The 21,184-nt window shown below is 47.0% G+C and overlaps 1 protein-coding gene across 1 annotated transcript in view; it reads left to right on the plus strand.

Moving 5' to 3' along the window:
- Positions 1–21,184, plus strand: part of lin9 (lin-9 DREAM MuvB core complex component) — a 178,164-nt gene that overhangs the window by 92,727 nt on the left and 64,253 nt on the right. Inside the window, 4 exon segments of the mRNA XM_038798990.1 lie at positions 19,709–19,781; positions 19,784–19,815; positions 20,757–20,890; positions 20,993–21,118. Coding sequence (XP_038654918.1) covers positions 19,709–19,781; positions 19,784–19,815; positions 20,757–20,890; positions 20,993–21,118 — 365 coding nt within the window.

A 21,184-nucleotide genomic window follows, 5' to 3' on the forward strand; every position in this document is an offset into this window, starting at 1 on the left:
CGCCATAGTCCCAGGTTCGATCCCGGCAGGGTCACTGTCTGTGCGGAGTTTGCACGTTCTCCCCGTGTCTGCGTGGGTTTCCTCCGGGTGCTCCGGTTTCTCCCCACAGTCCAAAGATGTGCGGGTTAGGTGGATTGGCCATGCTAAATTGCGTTTAGTGTCCAGAAAATGTTAAGTGGGGGTTACTGGTTTACGGGGATAGGGTAGATACGTGGGCTTCAGTAGGGTGCTCTTTATAAGGGCCAGTGCAGACTCGATGGGCCGAATGGCTTCCTTCTGCACTGTAGATTCTATGTGTAGGGTAAGTGGATTGACCACTCTAAATTGGCCCTTAATTGGAAAAATGAATTAGGTACTCTAAATTTAAAAAGAAAAAGTTGTACCATTGAGCCTATATTGTCTCCCCATGTTCCTTCTCCCAAAATGCATTACCTCACATTTCTCTGCATTGAAATTCATCTGCCAAGTATCAATGTCCCTCTGAAGTCACTCGGCGTCATCCTCACAATTCACTCTTCTTCCCAGCTTAGTATCGTCTGCAAATGTAGAGATTTTGCTCTCAACACTCACTTCTAAATGATTTATATATATATCAGAAAAAGCAAGGATCCCAACACTGAACCCTGGGGAACATCACTTTCAACTTGTCTCCAGTCTGAGAGATGTCCATCTATACCTACCCCCTGTTTCCTATCTCTTAGCCAACGTCTAATCCATGCTGCCGAGGACCCATCAATCCCAAACATTTCTAATTTGCTAACCAATCTGCCATGTGTCAAATGCTTTCTGAAAGTCCAAATATACAATATGCACACCACTACCCTCATCTACTGCCTGTGTCACCTCGTCAAAGAACTCAATTAAATTTGCCACACATTTTGCCCTTGACAAACCCATGTTGTTTTGAAATATATTTTTATTCCAAACAATGCAAAGAAAATTCACAGACGCATAAAAAAACACTCAAATATATTGCAAACATGGCCACAAATAGATCTTTTGAAGAAAGCAATGAATGGCTTCCATCTGGAGTAAAACCCTTCCTCTGAATCTCGGCATATTTAATCTTTTCCATTCTCAGAAATTCTGCCAAGTCCCCAATCATACTGAAGCCCTAGGTGGCGTCGTCGGGCAATAAGAGAAGTGATGGGCAGCATGGTGGCACAGTGGTTAGCATTGTTGCCTACGGCGCTGAGGACCTGGGTTCGAATCCCGGCCCTGGGTCACTGTCCGTGTGGAGTTTGCACATTCTCCCCGTGTCTGCGTGGGTTTCTCCCCCACAACCCAAAGATGTGCAGGATAGGTGGATTGGCCACACTAAATTGCCCCTTAATTGGAAAAAATAATTGGGTACGCTAAATTTATTTTTTAAAAATAAGAGAAGCGATGGCCAAGGCGTCTCTTCCCCTCAAGAAGCTCCGGAAAGTCCAGAACCCCGAAGACTGTCCACAGTGGACACGGTCTCAACCTAACCCCCACGATCTGTTTTGTTTTGTTTTTTGTTTATTGTCACGTGTACCGAGGTACAATGAAAAGTATTTTTCTGCGAACTGCTCAACAGATTAAGTACGTGAAAAGAATAGAAAATACATAATAGGGCAACACAAGGTACACAATGTAAATACATAGACACCGGCATCGGATGAAGCATACAGGAGCGTTGTGTTAATCAGGTTCGTCCATAAGAGGTCATTTAGGAGTCTGGTAACAGTGGGGAAGAAGCTTTGTTTTGAGTCCGTTCGTGGGTGTTCTCTGACTTTTGTATCTCCTGCCCATTGGAAGAAGTTGGAAGAGTGAGTAAGCCAGGTGGGAGGGGTCTTTATCTGCCCGTTTTCCCCAAGCAGCGGGAGGTGTAGATGGAGTCAATGGATGGGAGGCAGGTTCGTGTGATGGACTGGGCGGTGTTCACGACTCTCTGAAGTTTCTTGTGGTCTTGGGCTGAGCAGTTGCCAGATACAGCCAGATACAGCCAGATAGGATGCTTTCTATGATGCACCTATAAAAGTTGGTATGAGTTAATGTGGTCATGCCGAATTTCCTTAGGTTCCTAAGGAAGTATAGGTGCTATTGTGCTTTCTTGGTGGTAGCGTCGACGTGGGTGGACCAGGACAGATATTTGTAGATGTGTACCCCATGGAATTTGAAACTGCTAACCACCTCCACCTCAGCCCTGTTGATGCTGATAGGGCTATGACCAGCTCTTTAGTTTTGCTGGCATTGAGGGAGAGATTGTTGTCGCTTCACCACTCCACTAGGTTCTCAATCTCCCTCCTGTATGCTGACTCGTCGTTATTCAAGATTCGGCCTACTATGGTCGTATCATCAGCAAACTTGTAGATGGAGTTGGAACCAGATTTTTCCACAAAGTCGTGTGTGTACAAGGAGTATAGTAGGGGCTAAGTATGCAACCTTGCGGGGCCTCGGTATTGAGGACTATTGTGGAGGAGGTGTTGTTGTTTATTCTTACTGATTATGGTCTATGTGTTAGAAATTCGAGGATCCAGTTGCAGAGTGAGGAGCCATGTCCTAGGTTTTGGAGCTCTGACATGTGCTTGGCTGGGATTATGGTGTTGAAGGCGGAGCTGTAGTCAATAAATAGGAGTCTGATGTAGGAGTCCTTGTCGAGATGCTCTAGGGATGAGTGTATGGCCAGGGAGATGGCGTCTGCTGTGGACTGGTTGCGGTGGTATGTGAATTGCAGTGGATCAAGGCGTTCTGGGAGGATGGAGGTGATGCGCTTCATGATCAACCTCTCGAAGCACTTCATTCCAACTGAAGTCAGGGCCACCGGATGGTAGTCATTGAGGCATGTTGCCTGGTTCTTCTTTGGCACCGGTATGATGGTCTTCTTGAAGGGAACCTCAGAGCGGAGTAGGGACAGGTTAAAGATGTCCGTGAATGCATCTGCTAGCTGGTCCGCGCAGGCTCTTGATGCACGACCAGGGATCCCGTCTGGACCCATCGCCTTCTGAGGGTTCACTTTCAGGAAAGCCGAACTGACTTTGGAAGCTGTGATGGTGGTATGGGTGTGTTATGGGCTGCTGGGGCAGTCAACAGCAGATTGTTGGTTTTGTGCTCTAACCGAGCATAGAATTTGTTGAGCTCATTGGGGAGGGGTACGCTGCTGCCGGAGATACTGCTTCACTTTGTAACCCATTATGTTGTTTAGGCCTTGCCACAACCGGCGAGTGTCTGTAACGCTAGTCTGTGACTCTAGCTTGGTCTGATATTCTCTTGGCATCTTGGATAGCTTTGCAGAGGTCGTACCTGGATTTCTTGTATAAGGCAGTGTCTCCTGACTTGAACGCCTCAGACCTGTCCTTCAGTAGGGAGTCAATCTCGCGATTGAGCCATGGTTTCCGGTTGGGGAATGTACATACGGAATTCTTTAGCATGCAGTCGTCCACACATTTGCTGATGAAGTCTTTGACGGTGGTGGCATATTCATTTAAGTTGGTCACTGAGTTCTTAAATATGGACCAGTCCACTGTCTCCAAGCAGTCACGTAGGAGCTCTTCTGTTTCCTCGGACCAGCACTGCACGACCTTCTTAGCTGGATTCTCCCGCTTGAGTTTCTGCTTGTATGCTGGGAGAAGGAGCAGAGTCTTATGGTCTGATTTCCCAAAGTGCGGTCGAGGGATGGAACGGTAGGGACCCTTGATTTTAGAGTAGCAGTGGTCAAGACTCTTGTCGCCCCTGGTGGAACAGGAGATGTGCTGGTTGAATTTTGGTAGTACACTCGTGAGGTTGTCTTGGTTGAAGTCCCCGGTACAATGAATATCGCCTCCAAGGCAAATTTTTTTACACCGAGGGTAGTGGGTGCCTGGAACTCGCTGCCGGAGGAGATGGTGGAAGCAGGGTCGATAGCGACGTTTAAGGGTCATCTTGATAAATACATGAATAGGATGGGAATAGAGGGATACGGACCCCGGAAGTGTAGAAGATTTTAGTTTAGACGGGCAGCATGGTCGGCGCAGGCTTGGAGGGCCAAAGGGCCTGTTCCTGTGCTGTACGTTTCTTTGTTCTTTGTTCTTGTTTGGGTGTTCTGTTTTGTAGTTATTTATAACTGTACAGTTCGTCCAGCGCCTTCTTCACCTCTGCCTGGTGTCATGTGAGAGTACCTTTAAGAAATGGGTGTTTATAAATGGGTATGTATATAAATATCTGTAGCGAGAGTACCTTTAAGAAATGGGTGTTTACTACTGCAGTGATGTCAGAGAGTGGGTGGCGCTGGGCTGTTTGTCAGCTTTTTACTTTCATTTTAGGCTGTTTGTTGCAGGGTGTGTTTTGGTTTTGTTTTCAGTGTTGGAGCTGAAGCCAGACCAAGCAGGTGTACTGCTGTTCTCACTGCCATCAAAAGACTATCTCTTGATCATTTGGTGAATTCAGAATTATAAATGTTCTCATTTGTGAATGTAAACCTAATGTGCTTCTGTTAAGGGTTTTGTTTTTAAGTAGTATGGATGTTAAAAGGAAAGCTTAAAGGATTACTTAGTGTTTTAGTCTTTGGGGGTTGTATTTGAATTGATGGTTGCTAAGATGTTCACTGTATGTTTTAAAAAGGTAAACTTGAGTTCATAGAATAAACATTGTTTTGCTTTAAAAAATACTTTTCCATTTCTGCTGTACCACACCTGTAGAGTGGGCCGTGTGCTCCCCATACCACAATCTATTAAACGTTGTGGGTCAGGTGAACTCCATGATACACTTTGGGGTTTTCTAAATCCTGGCTCGTAACACTGGGGTGGGATGCAGACCGCTGTGATAATGGCTGAAGTGAACTCGCGTGGAAGACAGTACGGGTGGCAGTATGGGTGGCACTTCACGGTCAGGCATTCCAGGTCCAGAGAGCAGTGGGTCGCCACATCAGGAAGAGTTGATGAGGAATCAAACCCCTCCACCCTTCACTTTGCCTGATGACGCGGTGCGGTCCGCCCAATGAATTGAGAAGCCTTCAGGTTGTATGGCACGGTCTCTGTGAAACAGAGCACACAGCAGGTAGGAGGTTCTGAGTGGTCTGGCACAAATCTCCAGGGCCAGATGAAAAGTATCCCAGGCAGTTGAGTGAGGCAAAGGAGGAAATAGCCAATTCTCAATTCCTCTCTGGCCACAGGAGAGGTGCCAGAGGAATGGAGGATAGCCAATGTACCATTATTCAAGAAGGGAGGAAGGGATAAACCAGGAAACTACAGGCCAGTCAGTCTAACCTCAGTGGTGGGAAAGCTATTGGAAACAATTCTGAAGAATAGAATTAATGTAAATTTGGAGAGGCAGGGATTACTCAAGAACAGTCAGCAACTTGATTGAACTTTTCAAAGATGTGACCAGGTGTGTAGAGGAGGGCAATGCATTTGACACCGTCCACTTGACTTCAAGTTTTTAATTAGGTCCCACATGGGAGACTGATAGTGAAGGTAAGAGCCCATGGGATCCAAGAAAACTTGGCAAATTGGACCCAAAATTGTTGAGTGGCAGGAAGCAGAGGGTGATGGACATGTTCAGTGGGGTCCCGCAGGGATCAGTGTTGGAGCCCTTGCTGTTTGTGGTTGGTCAGATGAGCTGATCAGTGGCAAATGGAATTCTATCCAGATAAATGTGAGGTGATGCACTGAGGCAGGACAAACAAGGCAAAGGAATACATGATAAATGGCAGGTTCCTATAAAAGAAATCCAAGTATGACGTACATAAAGGGATGCCAAAAGACAAATTAGAGTCCCAGGCCAACGATACAAACCCACGACATCTATGGTAGGGCTTGCACGAGATCACAGGCTACAAAGCAAGGCCAGGCGGAATCTCTGGTGCTGGAGCATCCCTCCCCGATAAACTGAACAAATTATATGCCCGCTTTGAACAGTCAGCCATTACCTCGTTGCCACCCGCCTCAATAGCCCTGGACAGACCCATACCCACTATTACAGCCTCAGACGTAAGAGCTGCCATCTTGAAAGTGAACCTGTGGAAAGTGACTAGCCCCGATGGGGAACCTGGGCGAGCACACGGAGCCTGCACAGACCAGCTAGTGTGTATTCGTAGACACCTTCAACACCTCACTTTTTCGTTCCGAGGTTCCCACCTCCATGAAGAAGACCACCATAATACCAGTACCAAAGAAGAACAAGGTAGCGTGCCTCAACCGGCTACCGACCGGTGGCCCTGATATCTGTCATCATGAAATGCTTCGAGCGGACTAGTCATGAGGCAGATCAATGCCAGCCTCCCAGACGGTTTTGATCCATTGCAGTTTGCCTATCATCGCAACCGGTCCACAGCAAATGTTGTCTACAATCAAAACTTGAACACCTCCACAACAAGGACACCTACGTGAGACTGCTGTTCATTGACTACAGCTCCGCCTTCAACACCATTATCCCGACAAAACTAATAACCAAACTCTGCAATCTTAGCTAAACCATTTGCCAGCTGACTGTGGAAAACGGAGGGGGAGTTGTGGAATCCTTGTGGAAGGCATGTCCACGTGTATTGCTGATCTTTAAAAGTGAATGCAAATTTATACTGGCACGCTTTAGCCAATGGAATGGACCAGAATCCGTTGCTAACGTCCAAAACCATAAAGTATCGTGAATGGAGTCCCTGCTTGAGCATAGTCTCGGGACTTGTGGCTACAGTGGGGGCTCCTTCTGGGGTGACTTTGTTGAGTTCCCGGTAATCAATGGTCAGTCGCCATGATCCATGGCCTGGTTTAGCTCACTGGGCTAAATCGCTGGCTTTTAAAGCAGACCAAGCAGGCCAGCAGCACGGTTCGATTCCCGTACCAGCCTCCCCGGATAGGCGCTGGAATGTGGCGACTAGGGGCTTTTCACAGTAACTTCATTGAAGCCTACTCGTGACAATAAGCGATTTTCATTTCATTTTTCATCGGGTTTTCTTACTGGCCAAATCGGGGCATTATTAGTGGAGGCTACTGATCTTAGTACACCCTGTTCTAATAAGCTGTCTATAACTTTTGAGATTTCTCCCTCTGCTTCCTGGGGAAATCCGTACTGTTTCTGGGGTCTGGGGTCAGGACCTGTAATCTGCAGTGAGCCAGCCATCCTGCCACAGTCGTGCTTATGATGTGCAAATGCTGCTGTGTTCCTGCAGAACTGCCCTAACCTGCTTGTCTGTGCTAATTGTACTCGGGTCAAACCAGTATTTGCCTACTGCGCTGATCCTATTAGCATAATCTCCTACTGTGAGCGTGGCAGTGGCTCTTGCTGTTTTTGCCATTCTCCAGACACATTTGTTTACTGGATCGAATGAAAGGTTGTGGGAGCTCATAAAATCGATTCCCAAAATGTGTTCTGCTGTGTGGGGCAGATCAACTAAAACTATGGGGTGTTTGGTCGTTATATTGCCAATCTGAATGGATACAGGGGCTGTGATGTGTCCCTGCTGTGAGTGGCCTGTGAAGTCACTGAGGGTGATGGTGTCTTTAGTGGGCCATGTGTCCTTCTGAAACATAGTGGAGGAATTAAGTGTGGTGCGAGACCCTCCTGTGTCCCAAAGAAATTCAACGGGCTGACCCTGTATTTTGCTGCAACGACCGGTCGGCCGGACCTATCCCAAAGGGTTTCGCAGACCCAAGTTGGGAAGCCCGAACACCGTCCGTCTGTGCTGTTCATGTCTCCCTGGTCTGAACGGGCGCTAACACTGTGAATAGGCTTTGTCCTATTCCTATTTAGGGTGCCTGTCTGTTGGGCTCTCTGTGGCTTTTGTGGTGCGTTGCACTCTCGTGCTAATTGATCACAGTTGTAACACTCTTGCGATTTCAGGGGTGGGCTGTTCCTACCTTCATTTATCCATGCGGGGTTCTGGTGCGCTTTAATTGCATGCATGTCTGCATCTTCCTGCTCTTCATCGGGTTTCCTAAATGCGGTTTTATTGTGCACGGATTGCTCCAAAGCGCGGGACAACCTTTTTAAAACCCATTTTTCGTTGTGGGCCTCATCTGAGGGGTCATAATTCGCGCAAGCTCTCTGTCCTGCCTCTGTTGCATGAGAGATCAGGATTCGAGTCCATTTTGCCATGTTGTCTGAGGACAAATGGGCGCGGGCTAAGTCTCCGAAAACTGCCGTGAAATGAATCCACAAGCGTCCAGCAAACGCTGTGGGGTGCTCTGTTTTCTTTTGCCTGCATTTATTCAGGCCTTCTACTGGGTCTCCTCGGTTATAGCCGATCGCGTCAAGGATCGCTGTGTGCATCTCTGCAGGGTGCCTCCTCCTACATTCTGTGGGTCGGGAAGGGCTGCTACTATGGAAGGATCTTGGCTCAAAACTGTAAGCTTCACTTGCTCTCGCTCGTCCAGGCCATACATGGTGGCCTGCTGTTTAACTTTTACAAAGAATTGGTGGGGGTCTGAAGTGGGGAGGAACGGTGTGATTTTCTTGCACGCGCCCCGTAATTGGGTCACGGTTAAGGGGGTTGTATACAGGAAATCCGTGTCTCCTTCTACTGCGGCTCTGCGGTGTGTGGTTACCGGATTCATGGGGGTGTGTTCTATCTGCTCTGTGGGGGCTTGGGGTGCTCTTCTTTTCTGGGGCTTCTCCGGCACACATGTTCCATGCACGTACCTATGGGCTGTTTCATTTAACTCTTGCCAATCAGGGCCGTTTTCCTGGTCTAATTGGGATCCGAATGTGCTTTGAAATCCGTTCTGAACTGAAAGCAGAGATTGCAACTCTGCAATCTGCTTCCGGCACTTTGCATGGTCTACTGAGCTCTGCCTTTGTTCCGTTGTGGAAGCATGGAGTGCTCGTAGGGCTGCTTTTAAATCACTGCACTGCTTCTGCAGTGCCTCTACCTGCTGTTCTGTTTCTTGTCGTACCAGGACCGCACGTTGTGTGTCCTGGTAGGCCTTGTCGTACTGGGTCTGGAAGCTGCTTAAGTGCGCCAGACAAGACTGGTGTGCCCTCTTGGCATCATCCACCTCTCTGTCTTTTGCTGCCAACCTCCCTTTTAACTCTCTGTTCTCCTTCTCTACTTCGCTTACATCAACTTTACTCAGCCTATTTCTCTCATCTATCTCTTTACGGAGCGTCCTAACGACCTCCTCTGTGCCTCGCAATTGTGCCAGACAGGACACGATTGCCATCGGCTTGCGAGCTTTTCCCAAGCTCTTCTTGTGGATCTCTGTCAGGTTCTCCCACCAAGTATGTCCTATACTCCCGGGACCTGTTTCCTCATTTGCACAAAATTCGCTCCAAAGGGGCCATCCCTTCCCTTTGAGGTACTTCCTTATCTAATCTTCCCAAACGGGACACTGTCCTACTCTGCTGGTCGCTGCGACCACAAATTCTTGAGGGTTCATGAGGCGTTCCATTGCCTTCATTGCCATTTTTCCTATGTCTGAGGGTTCTCTTTAAATTTGGAACAAGGGATAATAAAGCGGTGCTGCAAACACGGGTACGGCTTTCGCTAATTTCCGGAATACAAACTCCCGACAGTTTTTCGCAACAAAATCTATCAGTTTTACCTTATATCCCTGTTAGTACGCATGCATTAACACACTTCCTTATATCCCTGTTAGTACGCATGCATTAACACACTTCCTTATATCCCTGTTAGTACGCATCCATTAACACACTTCCTTATATCCCTGTTAGTACGCATGCATTAACACACTTCCTTATATCCCTGTTAGTACGCATGCATTAACACACTTCCTTATATCCCTGTTAGTACGCATGCATTAACACACTTCCTTTTATCCCTGTTAGTTACGCATGCATTAACACACTTCCTTATATCCCTGTTAGTTACGCATGCATTAACACACTTCCTTATATCCCTGTTAGTCCGCATGCATTAATACACTTCCGAATTCTGGAGGATTGATCAGAACTGCTTAAACACTTGTGGTTTGTTGCACGTTTTACTTTGGGCGTAAAACGCGTTTATTGGAGTGTATTAACACGCCTCCGAATTCGACGTGTGCTTAACACTACTAGGCTCTGTTCTATGTATTTATTCAGCTCTGGAGTCGCCAGGTGCCGTATAGACACCGTCACAAGTATTCCAAGGTCAAGTTCAAAGTAATAAAGACGATACACCGATTAGTAAGGTTCAAACGATCAATATTTATTATACAGTTATAATAAATACTCATGCACACACTAAGAGACTAAGCTATAACTAAACTTAAGTGAACAGAATACTTATCTAACAGGAACAGGCAAGGTCAGAGAACGAGGCCTTCGTCCTGGTCTTGTACTGCAGCCTTCAGCAAGCGTTCTGGTACTTGGGAGTCTAGTGGGCTTGGATCGCGTAGCGAGCGTTGAACTTACGGTTTCGGCGGCTGGTGCTCAACGGCTGGAGTCAGGATGCAAGATGTCAGTCAGAGCCGGAGCACGAGTTTAACAGACCGGGCTCTGTGGGGAATTTGCTTTTATACCCCTCTCTAATGTCCTTGCCCCCTTCTAGGCGGGCTCTACCTTTCGGTACCGATTGGAGCGTTTCCAAACGGTTACCTTTGAAATCCTCCAATGCGGGGGCTTCCCTCGATGTTGGGGGGTGGTTTCGATATTCGTTACTCAGGTGCCATCCTGTCTGCACAACCAATTAAGTGCTACATTGAGATGGAAATGTTGCCATTGTTTGTGCCTGGATCTGGGCTGCCTCATCAAAATGCTAAGCGCTTTGCCATTAACACCTTTGGCTTGGAGATCTTGCACCTGGCCAGAAACGGGTTTTGCTGCTTGCAAAATGCTAATTAGTTGAGAGCAGGCTGTCTGTTCTCACTAAACAGGCTTTTCCTTCTGTCTTCCATTTTAGTTTGGCTCAGTGTCCATTTTGCGTGGCCAGCATGGCTACAGGTTATTTCTGTTTCCAATTGGATTCTAATTCAAATTTTGGGTTCTCTCGGAGTGGTGGGGCCACTTCTAAGTCGAGTCTCGTCAGAGTTTGCCAATAAATGTTGCTCGGTGTGCTTTCACTTAATTGCTCTCTTTTAATAACCTTTGCTCTAGAGTCGCCAGGTATCTTTCTGATACTACCACGAGGTTCAAGGCCAAGTGCTGATCAATAACTCAATACACTAGTTAGTAAGTTTCAAATCAATACACATTTATTATACACACAGTCAATCCCTACTCATGCATAAACTCTACTTACTAAACTATCACTGCTACTAAAAGCCTATACTTAGCTTCAAATGGCCCACCAGGTCAGAGGAACAATGGCCTTTGTCTGGTTCTGATTCTGCTGCCTTCAAACTGGTACGGAATAGTAGCTAGGAGCGTCTATCTCGTAGCGTGCGTTGACTTGAGACTTGATGCAGCTGCTAGGCAGGTCTCTCCTCGCTGAGAGCCACATTCAAGAGTTCTTTGAGAGCTGCCAAGAGAGCGAACTGAACTTGGGGACACTATCTTATAGGTCCCAAGGGTTTTGCGCCCTTTTGGGCGGACCCCGGACGTGGTCCCAATTAATTGGACCAGGTCTCAATCGTTCTCATCGATTTTCTCCAATACTGGATCCAGCAGAGGGCAGCAGAGCAGAGCTACTGATCAGCTGTTCTGGGGAAATTTGCATACGTGCAGTGTGGTTAGCCTAATTTGAAGGTGTACCTGCGAAGGAGACCTGAGGAGTTTGAATGAAGGCAAGCATCCAGCAGAGGGCAGCAGAGCAGAGCTACTGATCAGCTGTTCTGGGGAAATTTGCATACGTGCAGTGCGGTCAGCCTAATTTGAAGGTGTACCTGCGAAGGAGACCTGAGGAGTTCGAATGAAGGCAAGCATCCAGCAGAGGGCAGCTGAGCAGAGCTATTGATCAGCTGTTCTGGGGAAATTTGCATACGTGCAGTGCGGTCAGCCTAATTTGAAGGTGTACCTGCGAAGGAGACCTGAGGAGTTTGAATGAAGGCAAGCATCCAGCAGAGGGCAGCTGAGCAGAGCTACTGATCAGCTGTTCTGGGGAAATTTGCATATGTGCAGTGCGGTCAGCCTAATTTGAAGGTGTACCTGCGAAGGAGACCTGAGGAGTTTGAATGAAGGCAAGCATCCAGCAGAGGGCAGCTGAGCAGAGCTACTGATCAGCTGTTCTGGGGAAATTTGCATACGTGCAGTGCGGTCAGCCTAATTTGAAGGTGGTTTGTGGAGGGGCTGTTATCAAGTGACAGTTAAACCCAAAACACTTTGTCAGTGTTTCCCACCCTACCTCCTCCTCTAACCAAAAAAAAAGCCACGGTCGTTGGGAAGCGGGAGCAGGGGCCTGTCGTGAAGGTGAGTGAGTGCCTTTAAATTTGCTTACCTTTCAGCAGGAGCAGGGTTTGAGGGATTATCAGGTAAGCTCTTTTTTTCTTTTTCTTGTTTTTTTTTTAAATCTAGAGGTGATGTCAGGGAAGGCAGTACAATGCTCCTCCTGCAGAATGTTTGAGGTGAGGGACGCCGTCAGTGTCCCTGCTGATTTCATCTGTGGGAAGTGCACCCAACTCCAGCTCCTCAAAAACCGTGTTAGGGACCTGGAGCTTGAGCTGGATGAACTTCGGATCATTCGGGAGGCAGAGGGGGTCATAGATAGAAGCTTCAGGGAGGTAGTTACGCCAAAGAATAAAGATAGATGGGTGACGGTGAGAGGGGCTGGGGGTAAGCAGTCAGTACAGGGATCCCCTGTGGTCGTTCCCCTTAGTAACAAGTATACCGTTTCGGATACTTGTGGGGGGGGGAACTTAACAGGGGTAAGCCATGGGGTACGGGCCTCTGGCACGGAGTCTGTCCCTGTTGCTCAGAAGGGAAGGGGGGAAAGGAGTAGAACATTAGTAATTGGGGACTCAATAGTCAGGGGCACAGATAGGAGATTTTGTGGGAGCGAGAGAGACTCACGTTTGGTATGTTGCGTCCCAGGTGCAAGGGTACGTGATATCTCGGATCGTGTTTTCCGGGTCCTTAAGGGGGAGGGGGAACAGCCCCAAGTCGTAGTCCACATTGGCACTAACGACATAGGTAGGAAAGGGGACAAGGATGTCAGGCAGGCCTTTAGGGAGCTAGGATGGAAGCTCAGAGCGAGAACAAACAGAGTTGTTATCTCTGGGTTGTTGCCCATGCCACGAGATAGTGAGACGAGGAATAGGGAGAGAGAGCAATTAAACACATGGCTACAGGGATGGTGCAGGCGGGAGGGATTCAGATTTCTGGATAACTGGGGCTCTTTCTGGGGAGGGTGGGACCTCTATAGACAGGATGATCTACATCTGAACCTGAGGGGCACCAATATCCTGGGGGGGAGATTTGTTAGGGGGGGTTTAAACTAATTCAGCAGGGGCATGGGAACCTGGATTGTAGTTTTGGGGTACGGGAGATTGAGAGTATAGAGGTCAGGAGCACAGATTTGACTTCGCAGGAGGGTGCCAGTGTTCAGGTAGGTGGTTTGAAGTGTGTCTACTTCAATGCCAGGAGTATACGAAATAAGGTAGGGGAACTGGCAGCATGGGTTGGTACCTGGGACTTCGATGTTGTGGCCATTTCAGAGACATGGATAGAGCAGGGACAGGAATGGTTGTTGCAGGTTTCGGGATTTAGGTGTTTTAGTAAGCTCAGAGAACGGGGAAAAAGAGGGGGAGGTGTGGCGCTGCTAGTCAAGGACAGTATTACGGTGGCGGAAAGGATGCTAGATGGGGACTCTTCTTCCGAGGTAGTATGGACTGAGGTTAGAAACAGGAAAGGAGAGGTCACCCTGTTGGGAGTTTTCTATAGGCCATATAGGTTCTAGGGATGTAGAGGAAAGGATGGCGAAGATGATTCTGGAAAAGAGCGAAAGTAACAGGGTAGTTGTTATGGGAGACTTTAACTTTCCAAATATTGACTGGAAAAGATATAGTTCGAGTACATTAGATGGGTCTTTCTTTGTACAATGTGTGCAGGAGGGTTTCCTGACACAATATGTTGACAGGCCAACAAGAGGCGAGGCCACATTGGATTTGGTTTTGGGTAATGAACCAGGCCAGGTGTTAGATCTGGAGGTAGGTGAGCACTTTGGAGACAGTGACCACAATTCGGTGACCTTTACGTTAGTGATGGAAAGGGATAGGTATACCCCGCAGGGCAAGAGTTATAGCTGGGGGAAGGGCAATTATGATTCCATTAGACATGACTTGGGATGTGTAGGTTGGAGAAGTAGGCTGCAAGGGTTGGGCACACTGGATATGTGGAGCTTGTTCAAGGAACAGCTATTGCGTGTTCTTGATAAGTACGTACCAGTCAGGCAGGGAGAAAGTAGAGCGAGGGAACCGTGGTTTACCAAAGAAGTGGAATCTCTTGTTAAGAGGAAGAAGGAGGCCTATGTGAAGATGAGGCGTGAAGTTTCAGTTGGGGCGCTTGATCGTTACAAGGAAGCGAGGAAGGATCTAAAGAGAGAGCTAAGACGAGCAAGGAGGGGACATGAGAAGTCTTTGGCAGGTAGGATCAAGGAAAACCCAAAAGCTTTCTATAGATATGTCAGGAATAAAAGAGTAACTAGGGTAAGAGTAGGGCCAGTCAAGGACAGTGGTGGGAAGTTGTGTGTGGAGGCTGAGGAGATAAGCGAGATACTAAATGAATACTTTTCGTCAGTATTCACTCAGGAAAAAGATAATGTTGTGGAGGAGAATGCTGAGACCCAGGCTATTAGAATAGATGGCATTGAGGTGCGTAGGGAAGAAGTGTTGGGAATTCTGGACAAGGTGAAAATAGATAAGTCCCCGGGGCCTGATGGGATTTATCCTAGGATTCTCTGGGAAGCCAGGGAAGAGATTTCTGAGCCTTTGGCTTTGATTTTTATGTCATCATTGGCTTCAGGAATAGTGACAGAGGACTGGAGAATAGCAAATGTGGTCCCTTTGTTCAAGACGGGGAGTAGAGATAACCCCGGTAACTATAGGCCGGTGAGCCTCACGTCTGTTGTGGGTAAAGTCTTGGAGAGGATTATAAGAGATACGATTTATAATCATCTAGATAGGAATAATATGATTAGGGATAGTCAGCATGGTTTTGTGAAGGGTAGGTCATGCCTCACAAACCTTATCGAGTTCTTTGAGAAGGTGATTGAACAGGTAGACGAGGGTAGAGCAGTTGATGTGGTGTATATGGATTTCAGTAAAGCGTTTGATAAGGTTCCCCACGGTCGGCTATTGCAGAACATACGGAGGCTGGGGATTGAGGGTGATTTAGAGATGTGGATCAGAAATTGGCTAGTTGAAAGAAGACAGAGGGTGGTGGTTGATGGCAAATGTTCAGAATGGAGTTCAGTTACGAGTGGCGTACCACAAGGATCTGTTCTGGGGCCGTTGCTGTTTGTCATTTTTATAAATGACCTAGAGGAGGGCACAGAAGGTTGGGTGAGTAAATTTGCAGACGACACTAAAGTCGGTGGAGTTGTAGACAGTGTGGAAGGATGTTGCAGGTTACAGAGGGACATAGATAAGCTGCAGAGCTGGGCTGAGAGGTGGCAAATGGAGTTTAATGTAGAGAAGTGTGAGGTGATTCACTTTGGAAAGAATAACAGGAATGCGGACTATTTGGCTAATGGTAAAATTCTTTGTAGTGTGGATGAGCAGAGGGATCTCGGTGTCCATGTACATAGATCCCTGAAAGTTGCCACCCAGGTTGATAGGGTTGTGAAGAAGGCCTATGGTGTGCTGGCCTTTATTGGTAGAGGGATTGAGTTCCGGAGCCATGAGGTCATGTTGCAGCTGTACAAAACTCTGGTACGGCCACATTTGGAGTATTGCGTACAGTTCTGGTCGCCTCATTATAGGAAGGACGTGGAAGCTTTGGAACGGGTGCAGAGGAGATTTACCAGGATGTTGCCTGGTATGGAGGGAAAATCTTATGAGGAAAGGCTGATGGACTTAAGGTTGTTTTCGTTAGAGAGAAGAAGGTTAAGAGGTGACTTAATAGAGGCATACAAAATGATCAGAGGGTTAGATAGGGTGGACAGTGAGAGCCTTCTCCCGCGGATGGAGGTGGCTAGCACGAGGGGACATAGCCTTAAATTGAGGGGTAATAGATATAGGACAGAGGTCAGAGGTAGGTTTTTTACGCAAAGAGTGGTGAGGCTGTGGAATGCCCTACCTGCAACAGTAGTGCACTCGCCAACATTGAGGGCATTTAAAAGTTTATTGGATAAGCATATGGATGATAATGGCATAGTGTAGGTTAGATGGCCTTTAGTTTTTGACTTCCCATGTCGGTGCAACATCGTGGGCCGAAGGGCCTGTACTGCGCTGTATCGTTCTATGTTCCCTGATCGTTGGGCGTGCCCAAGGTGTTCGTTGGCCTGCCTTTGTCCTAGCTCCCACTGGCGCCGGGGAGTCTGTCTTGGTCCCGATTGTTTCAATGTTTCTGATTGTTTCTGGAGATCGCTCATTAGTATGTAAATGGCTATTGGTTTCGGTTCTGTCTGGGTTCTGCAAATCTTAATACACAGGAAACCTTGCACCTGCTTGTGTTCCTTGTAGCTGACCAATTTTCCCTACACTCTTTGCGGGCATCCATTTTGGAATCGGGAGGAGTCTGGCTACACCAGACTCTTCAACGACTCTCCCTCCCTCGAACTGATCTGTTCCCTGTAAGAACACTATTCACGACGCCCTGTGCTGCACTTACTTATGTTGTAATTGCTTTGTTATTTTGCCCTTGTTCCATACTGTAAATAATTACTTATTTGTAGATGTACTGTATACTTTTTCGCATTCGCTGTAACTATCTACTATTTTCTTTTTTGTCTACTGTGTACGTCTCCTTGGCCGCAGAAAAATATCTTTCACTGAACTTCGGTACATGTGACAATAAATAAATCAAATCAAGGATCCTGAGAAGCACCAAGATCAGAGGGACCTTGGTGTGCATGTATACCAATCCTTTAAGCTAGCAGGTCATAATGCTGGAACTGTATAAAACGTTGGTTAGGCCACAGCTAGAGTATTGCGTGTAGTTCTGGAATCTACATTATAGGAGGGATGTGGTAGCACTGGGAAGGGTGCAGAGTAGATTTACCAGGGTGTGGCCTGGACTGGAAAGTTAGTTATGAAGTGAGATTGGATAGACAGGGAGCAGAGGAGACTGAGGGGGGACATGATTGATATATATAAAATTATGAGAGCATATGTAGAGTAGACAGGAAGAAACCGTTCCCCTTTGTGGACGAATCAATGACCAGGGAGCAGAGATTTAAGGTAAGGGGCAGGAGGGTTAGAGGGGATGTGAGGAAAAACCTTTTCACCCAGAGGGTGGTGGGACCTCACTGCCTGAGGCTGATGGAGGCAGAGACCCTACATTTCAGAAATATTTAGATGTACACTTGCGATGCCAAGGCACACAAGGCGATGCCAAGGCATTCCAAGTGCTGGAAAATGGGATTAGGAAAGTTAAGTGGTTGTTTTTGACCGGCCAGACGCAATGCGCAGAAGGGCCTTTTCTGTGCTGTAGACCTCTGACTATGTCAAACCTCTGGTGTTCCTAGTCTTCCTCCAGTTTTTCCTTCCTCCCAATGCAAGCATTTGAAGTCCAAGCTCATTATCTGCATGGTTTTCACTGGGTAACCCCATATTTTAAATCCTAAACTGCACATCAGCACTGGTTCCTATACTGTAATGCCGCTCAGATTGAGTATCCGGTTTGTAGACTTGCTTCCCCTGGGGGAGATAAGCTGCTGGATCATCTGAAGGAGACATTGGGCCCACATGATGTTCCATTGTGTCCCACTCCAGGGTTGGAGGAAGAAGTGTTTCGCACTCTGACAGGGGAGGCGGTGGCGTAGTGGTATTGTCACTGAACTAGTAATCCAGGCTGCATCACAGCCTGGTATGGCAACTGCTCAGTCCAAGACTGTAAGAAACTTTAGAGAGTTGTGAACACAGCCCAGTCCATCACACAAACCTGCCTCCCATCCACTGACTCTGTCTACACCACCCGCTGCCTTGGGAAAGTGGGCAGCATAATCACAAACCCATCCCACCCGGCTTACTCACTCTTTCAATTTCTTCCATCGGGCAGGAGATACAAAAGCCTGAGAACACAAACAAACAGATTCAAAAACAGCTTCGTCCCCGCTGTTACCAGACTCCTAAATGACCCTCTTATGGACTGAACTGATCTCTTCACACATCCTCTCTCCTGAGTAGTACTACTAATAATAATAATCTTTATTGTCACAAGCAGGCTTATATTGCAATGAAGTTACTGTGAAAATCCCCTAATTGCCACATTCCAGCGCCTGTTCTGGTACACAGAGGGAGAATTCAGAATGTCCAATTCACCTGACAGCACGTCTTTCAGGACTTGTGGGAGGAAACTGGAGCACCTGGAGGAAACCCACGCAGACACAGGGAGAACGTTCAGACTCCACACAGACAGTGACACAGCCAGGGATCGAACCTGCGACCCTGGGGCTGTGAAGCTGCAGTGCTAACTACTGTGCTGCCCTAAACTCCTGTATGCTTCAACCGATGCCTGTGTTTATGTGTTTACATTGTGTATCTATCGTATGGCCTATGTTTTTATGTATGGAATGATCTATCTGGACTGTACACAGAATAATACTTTTTACTGTACCTCGGTACACATGACAAATCCAAATCCAGACACTCAGGGTAATGCTCTGGGATCCGGGATTGAATCCCAGCATGGCAGATAGTGAAACTTGAATTCAATAAAAATATGGAATTAAAAGTCTAATGATCATGAAACCATTGTTGATTGCCGTTTTTTAAAAAAAAAGAAAAATCCATCGAGTTCACTAATGTCCTTTAGGGAAGGAAATCTGCCGTCCTTACCTAGTCTGTCCTACATGTGACTCCAGATCCACAGCAATCTGGTTGACTCTTAAAATGCCACTCAGTTCCAGGGCAATTAGGGATGGACAGCAAATGCCGGCCTTGCCAGTGGCACCCACCTCCCTTGAAAGAACATGGGGGGGAAACTGTAGGCAGCCAACCCAATTTTAGTAGTTGCTGGCTGGGAAATGGTTATGTGTGCTCAAGATGCTCTATTGATATGGATTTGCAGAGTAAAACAGTGCAAGCCAAAATGAGTGCAGTTAATTTCTTGAACCTCCTCCAGTTCTCCCCAGACCCCTCTGAAACTTTGGGTATCCTGCAATCACTCCCCTCCTAGATTTCTTCCATTCTATGTGTGCATACTGCCACCCCATTAACTCTTGCCTCCTTCCACCACCAGAATTAGGCCTGCTTGATTCCTCTGTCCTTATATTCCACGCGGATTGAGTAAAACCTCTCTCTAGCTGCTGTAATGGATATGAATTGAATGATGACCTGATGTAAAATCTCAGCTGAGTACATTACCAAGTGAGAACCAGGCAGCTCCAGGTCCAATCCTCTGTCTAATCCAAAATGGCTTTGAGAACTCTATTTGAAAATTGGCTCAGTTTCTTGACACAGATCACTGTCCAGAAGAATTTGCATGTATAAACACCAGGTCGGGGAACTGGATCAGGTCTGCCTGTGAAGCCCTGTATAGTTGAATAGAAGGACCTCACTTTTTGTCTTGGCTCATCCATTGGAAAATGACCATGTTGTTGGAAGCCAAAGGAACCATATCCCCAACAAGGTTGTTGGCACTGTGATTCAGTGGGCTTTGAGAGAGAAATTGTTGAGATTCTGTATATTTCACTCTATCAATACAGGGCAATTCCGTCAATTGATAGAAATCTGTTCTTGTGTCTGTGTTGCAAGGTGTTTGGGATCTGACATTTTTGTAAAATGTTCAATTCATTCAGCCAACAAGAAGTACAAAAAGGAGTCGATTCTTGAGTGAAGAGGAGGAGAGGCAGCTGCAGAATACCAAGTCTCCGAAAGGAACCAGAGAGTTGCCATGCAACCTCAGGTACGATCTCCCTTACTATGAAGAAAACCACATTTTGTGACTGACTACCTGGCATGAGGATTTTTTAAATAAAAGTGACAAATAAAAGTTCACAGCGTAAGAGTTTCTCCACTGCTTGTACCATCCCTGGCTGAGAGGATAGGGTGGCTGGCTTTCATTCAGGCCTTTGCCAGTGCTTCTCTTGTCAGCAGCTAAGAGGTAAGTCGGAGCAGACTGAAGTGCCTTGTCAATCCTGCAGCAACCCCCACCTCATTGTATGGGAAGTGTGTCTCATCTACTTGCCACCACTCCAGAGACGCCTAACTGCAACCAGACAAAGCAACAGAATACTGTCAAAATGGTACAATGGAAGATGGAGAGTGTTGTACCAAAACCATGTCGAGGGCTGATGGTAATAGATTTTGAGTGTTGTCCTGTTTTCAGAGTACCATGTACTGTAAATGTTTCTGTGAGGAACCTTGAGTTTGATTTTCTCCATTCCGCAGCAGGCCAAGCTAGGACTGGGTACTGGCCAGGCTCAGATAGAAGCTAAAGTTGCCTGAGTATGATGCAGCACCACGATAACAGCCCTTCAACAATAGTGATGTTTTGTAGTTTCCTTTATAGCAATCGTCCCACAGCCTCAAGGTCAGCAATCGGGAGTACTTTGCCCTCTGGGCTCTTGTCTACGAGAAATGGGGCCAGGATTCTCCAAAAGTGTAACATGTGCCTCTTGCTGCCTCTTTCCTTTACTCCAGGCTGATCGTGAACTCTCGTCACATGGGTGAACGGTCAAGTGCAACCAAAACCCTTTTTTAAAAAAAAAGATTTCAAACATTTTGCTGTTTGTTCATTTGAACTTCATAAAACATTCAACTTCCATCTTTCTTATACATGATATTGTTTTAAAAATTATCGTGGGCTTTTTCTTCCAATTTCAATAAAACACAATCTCTCGTCAGAAACTTTCTGCAGTCTTGGCAACGCCCGACAAGAAGGCTGCCCAGAAGATTGGCTTACGCCTGCGTAACCTGCTGAAACTTCCCAAGGCGCACAAGTGGTGCATCTATGAGTGGTTTTACTCAAATATTGACAAGTAAGTTTTTATTTGACTTTCCTAATATTTAATTCCGCAAACTCCACGTTTTATGCCCTCCCCACCCCACATGTGTAAGATTTGATCCATTCTGTTTCCTAGGCCGCTTTTCGAGGGGGATAATGATTTCTGCGTGTGCCTGAAGGAGTCCTTCCCAAATCTAAAAACCAGGAAGTTGACCAGAGTCGAGTGGGGCAAAATCAGGAGGCTAATGGGAAAACCAAGGCGGTGAGTGTCCAGGATGGGAGCAGCTACACAAGGTACAATGCTTCAGGACTTGGGACCCTTGTCTAT

The sequence above is a fragment of the Scyliorhinus canicula genome, chromosome 6 (assembly GCF_902713615.1).
Source record: "Scyliorhinus canicula chromosome 6, sScyCan1.1, whole genome shotgun sequence".
Taxonomy (NCBI): Eukaryota; Metazoa; Chordata; class Chondrichthyes; order Carcharhiniformes; family Scyliorhinidae; genus Scyliorhinus; species Scyliorhinus canicula.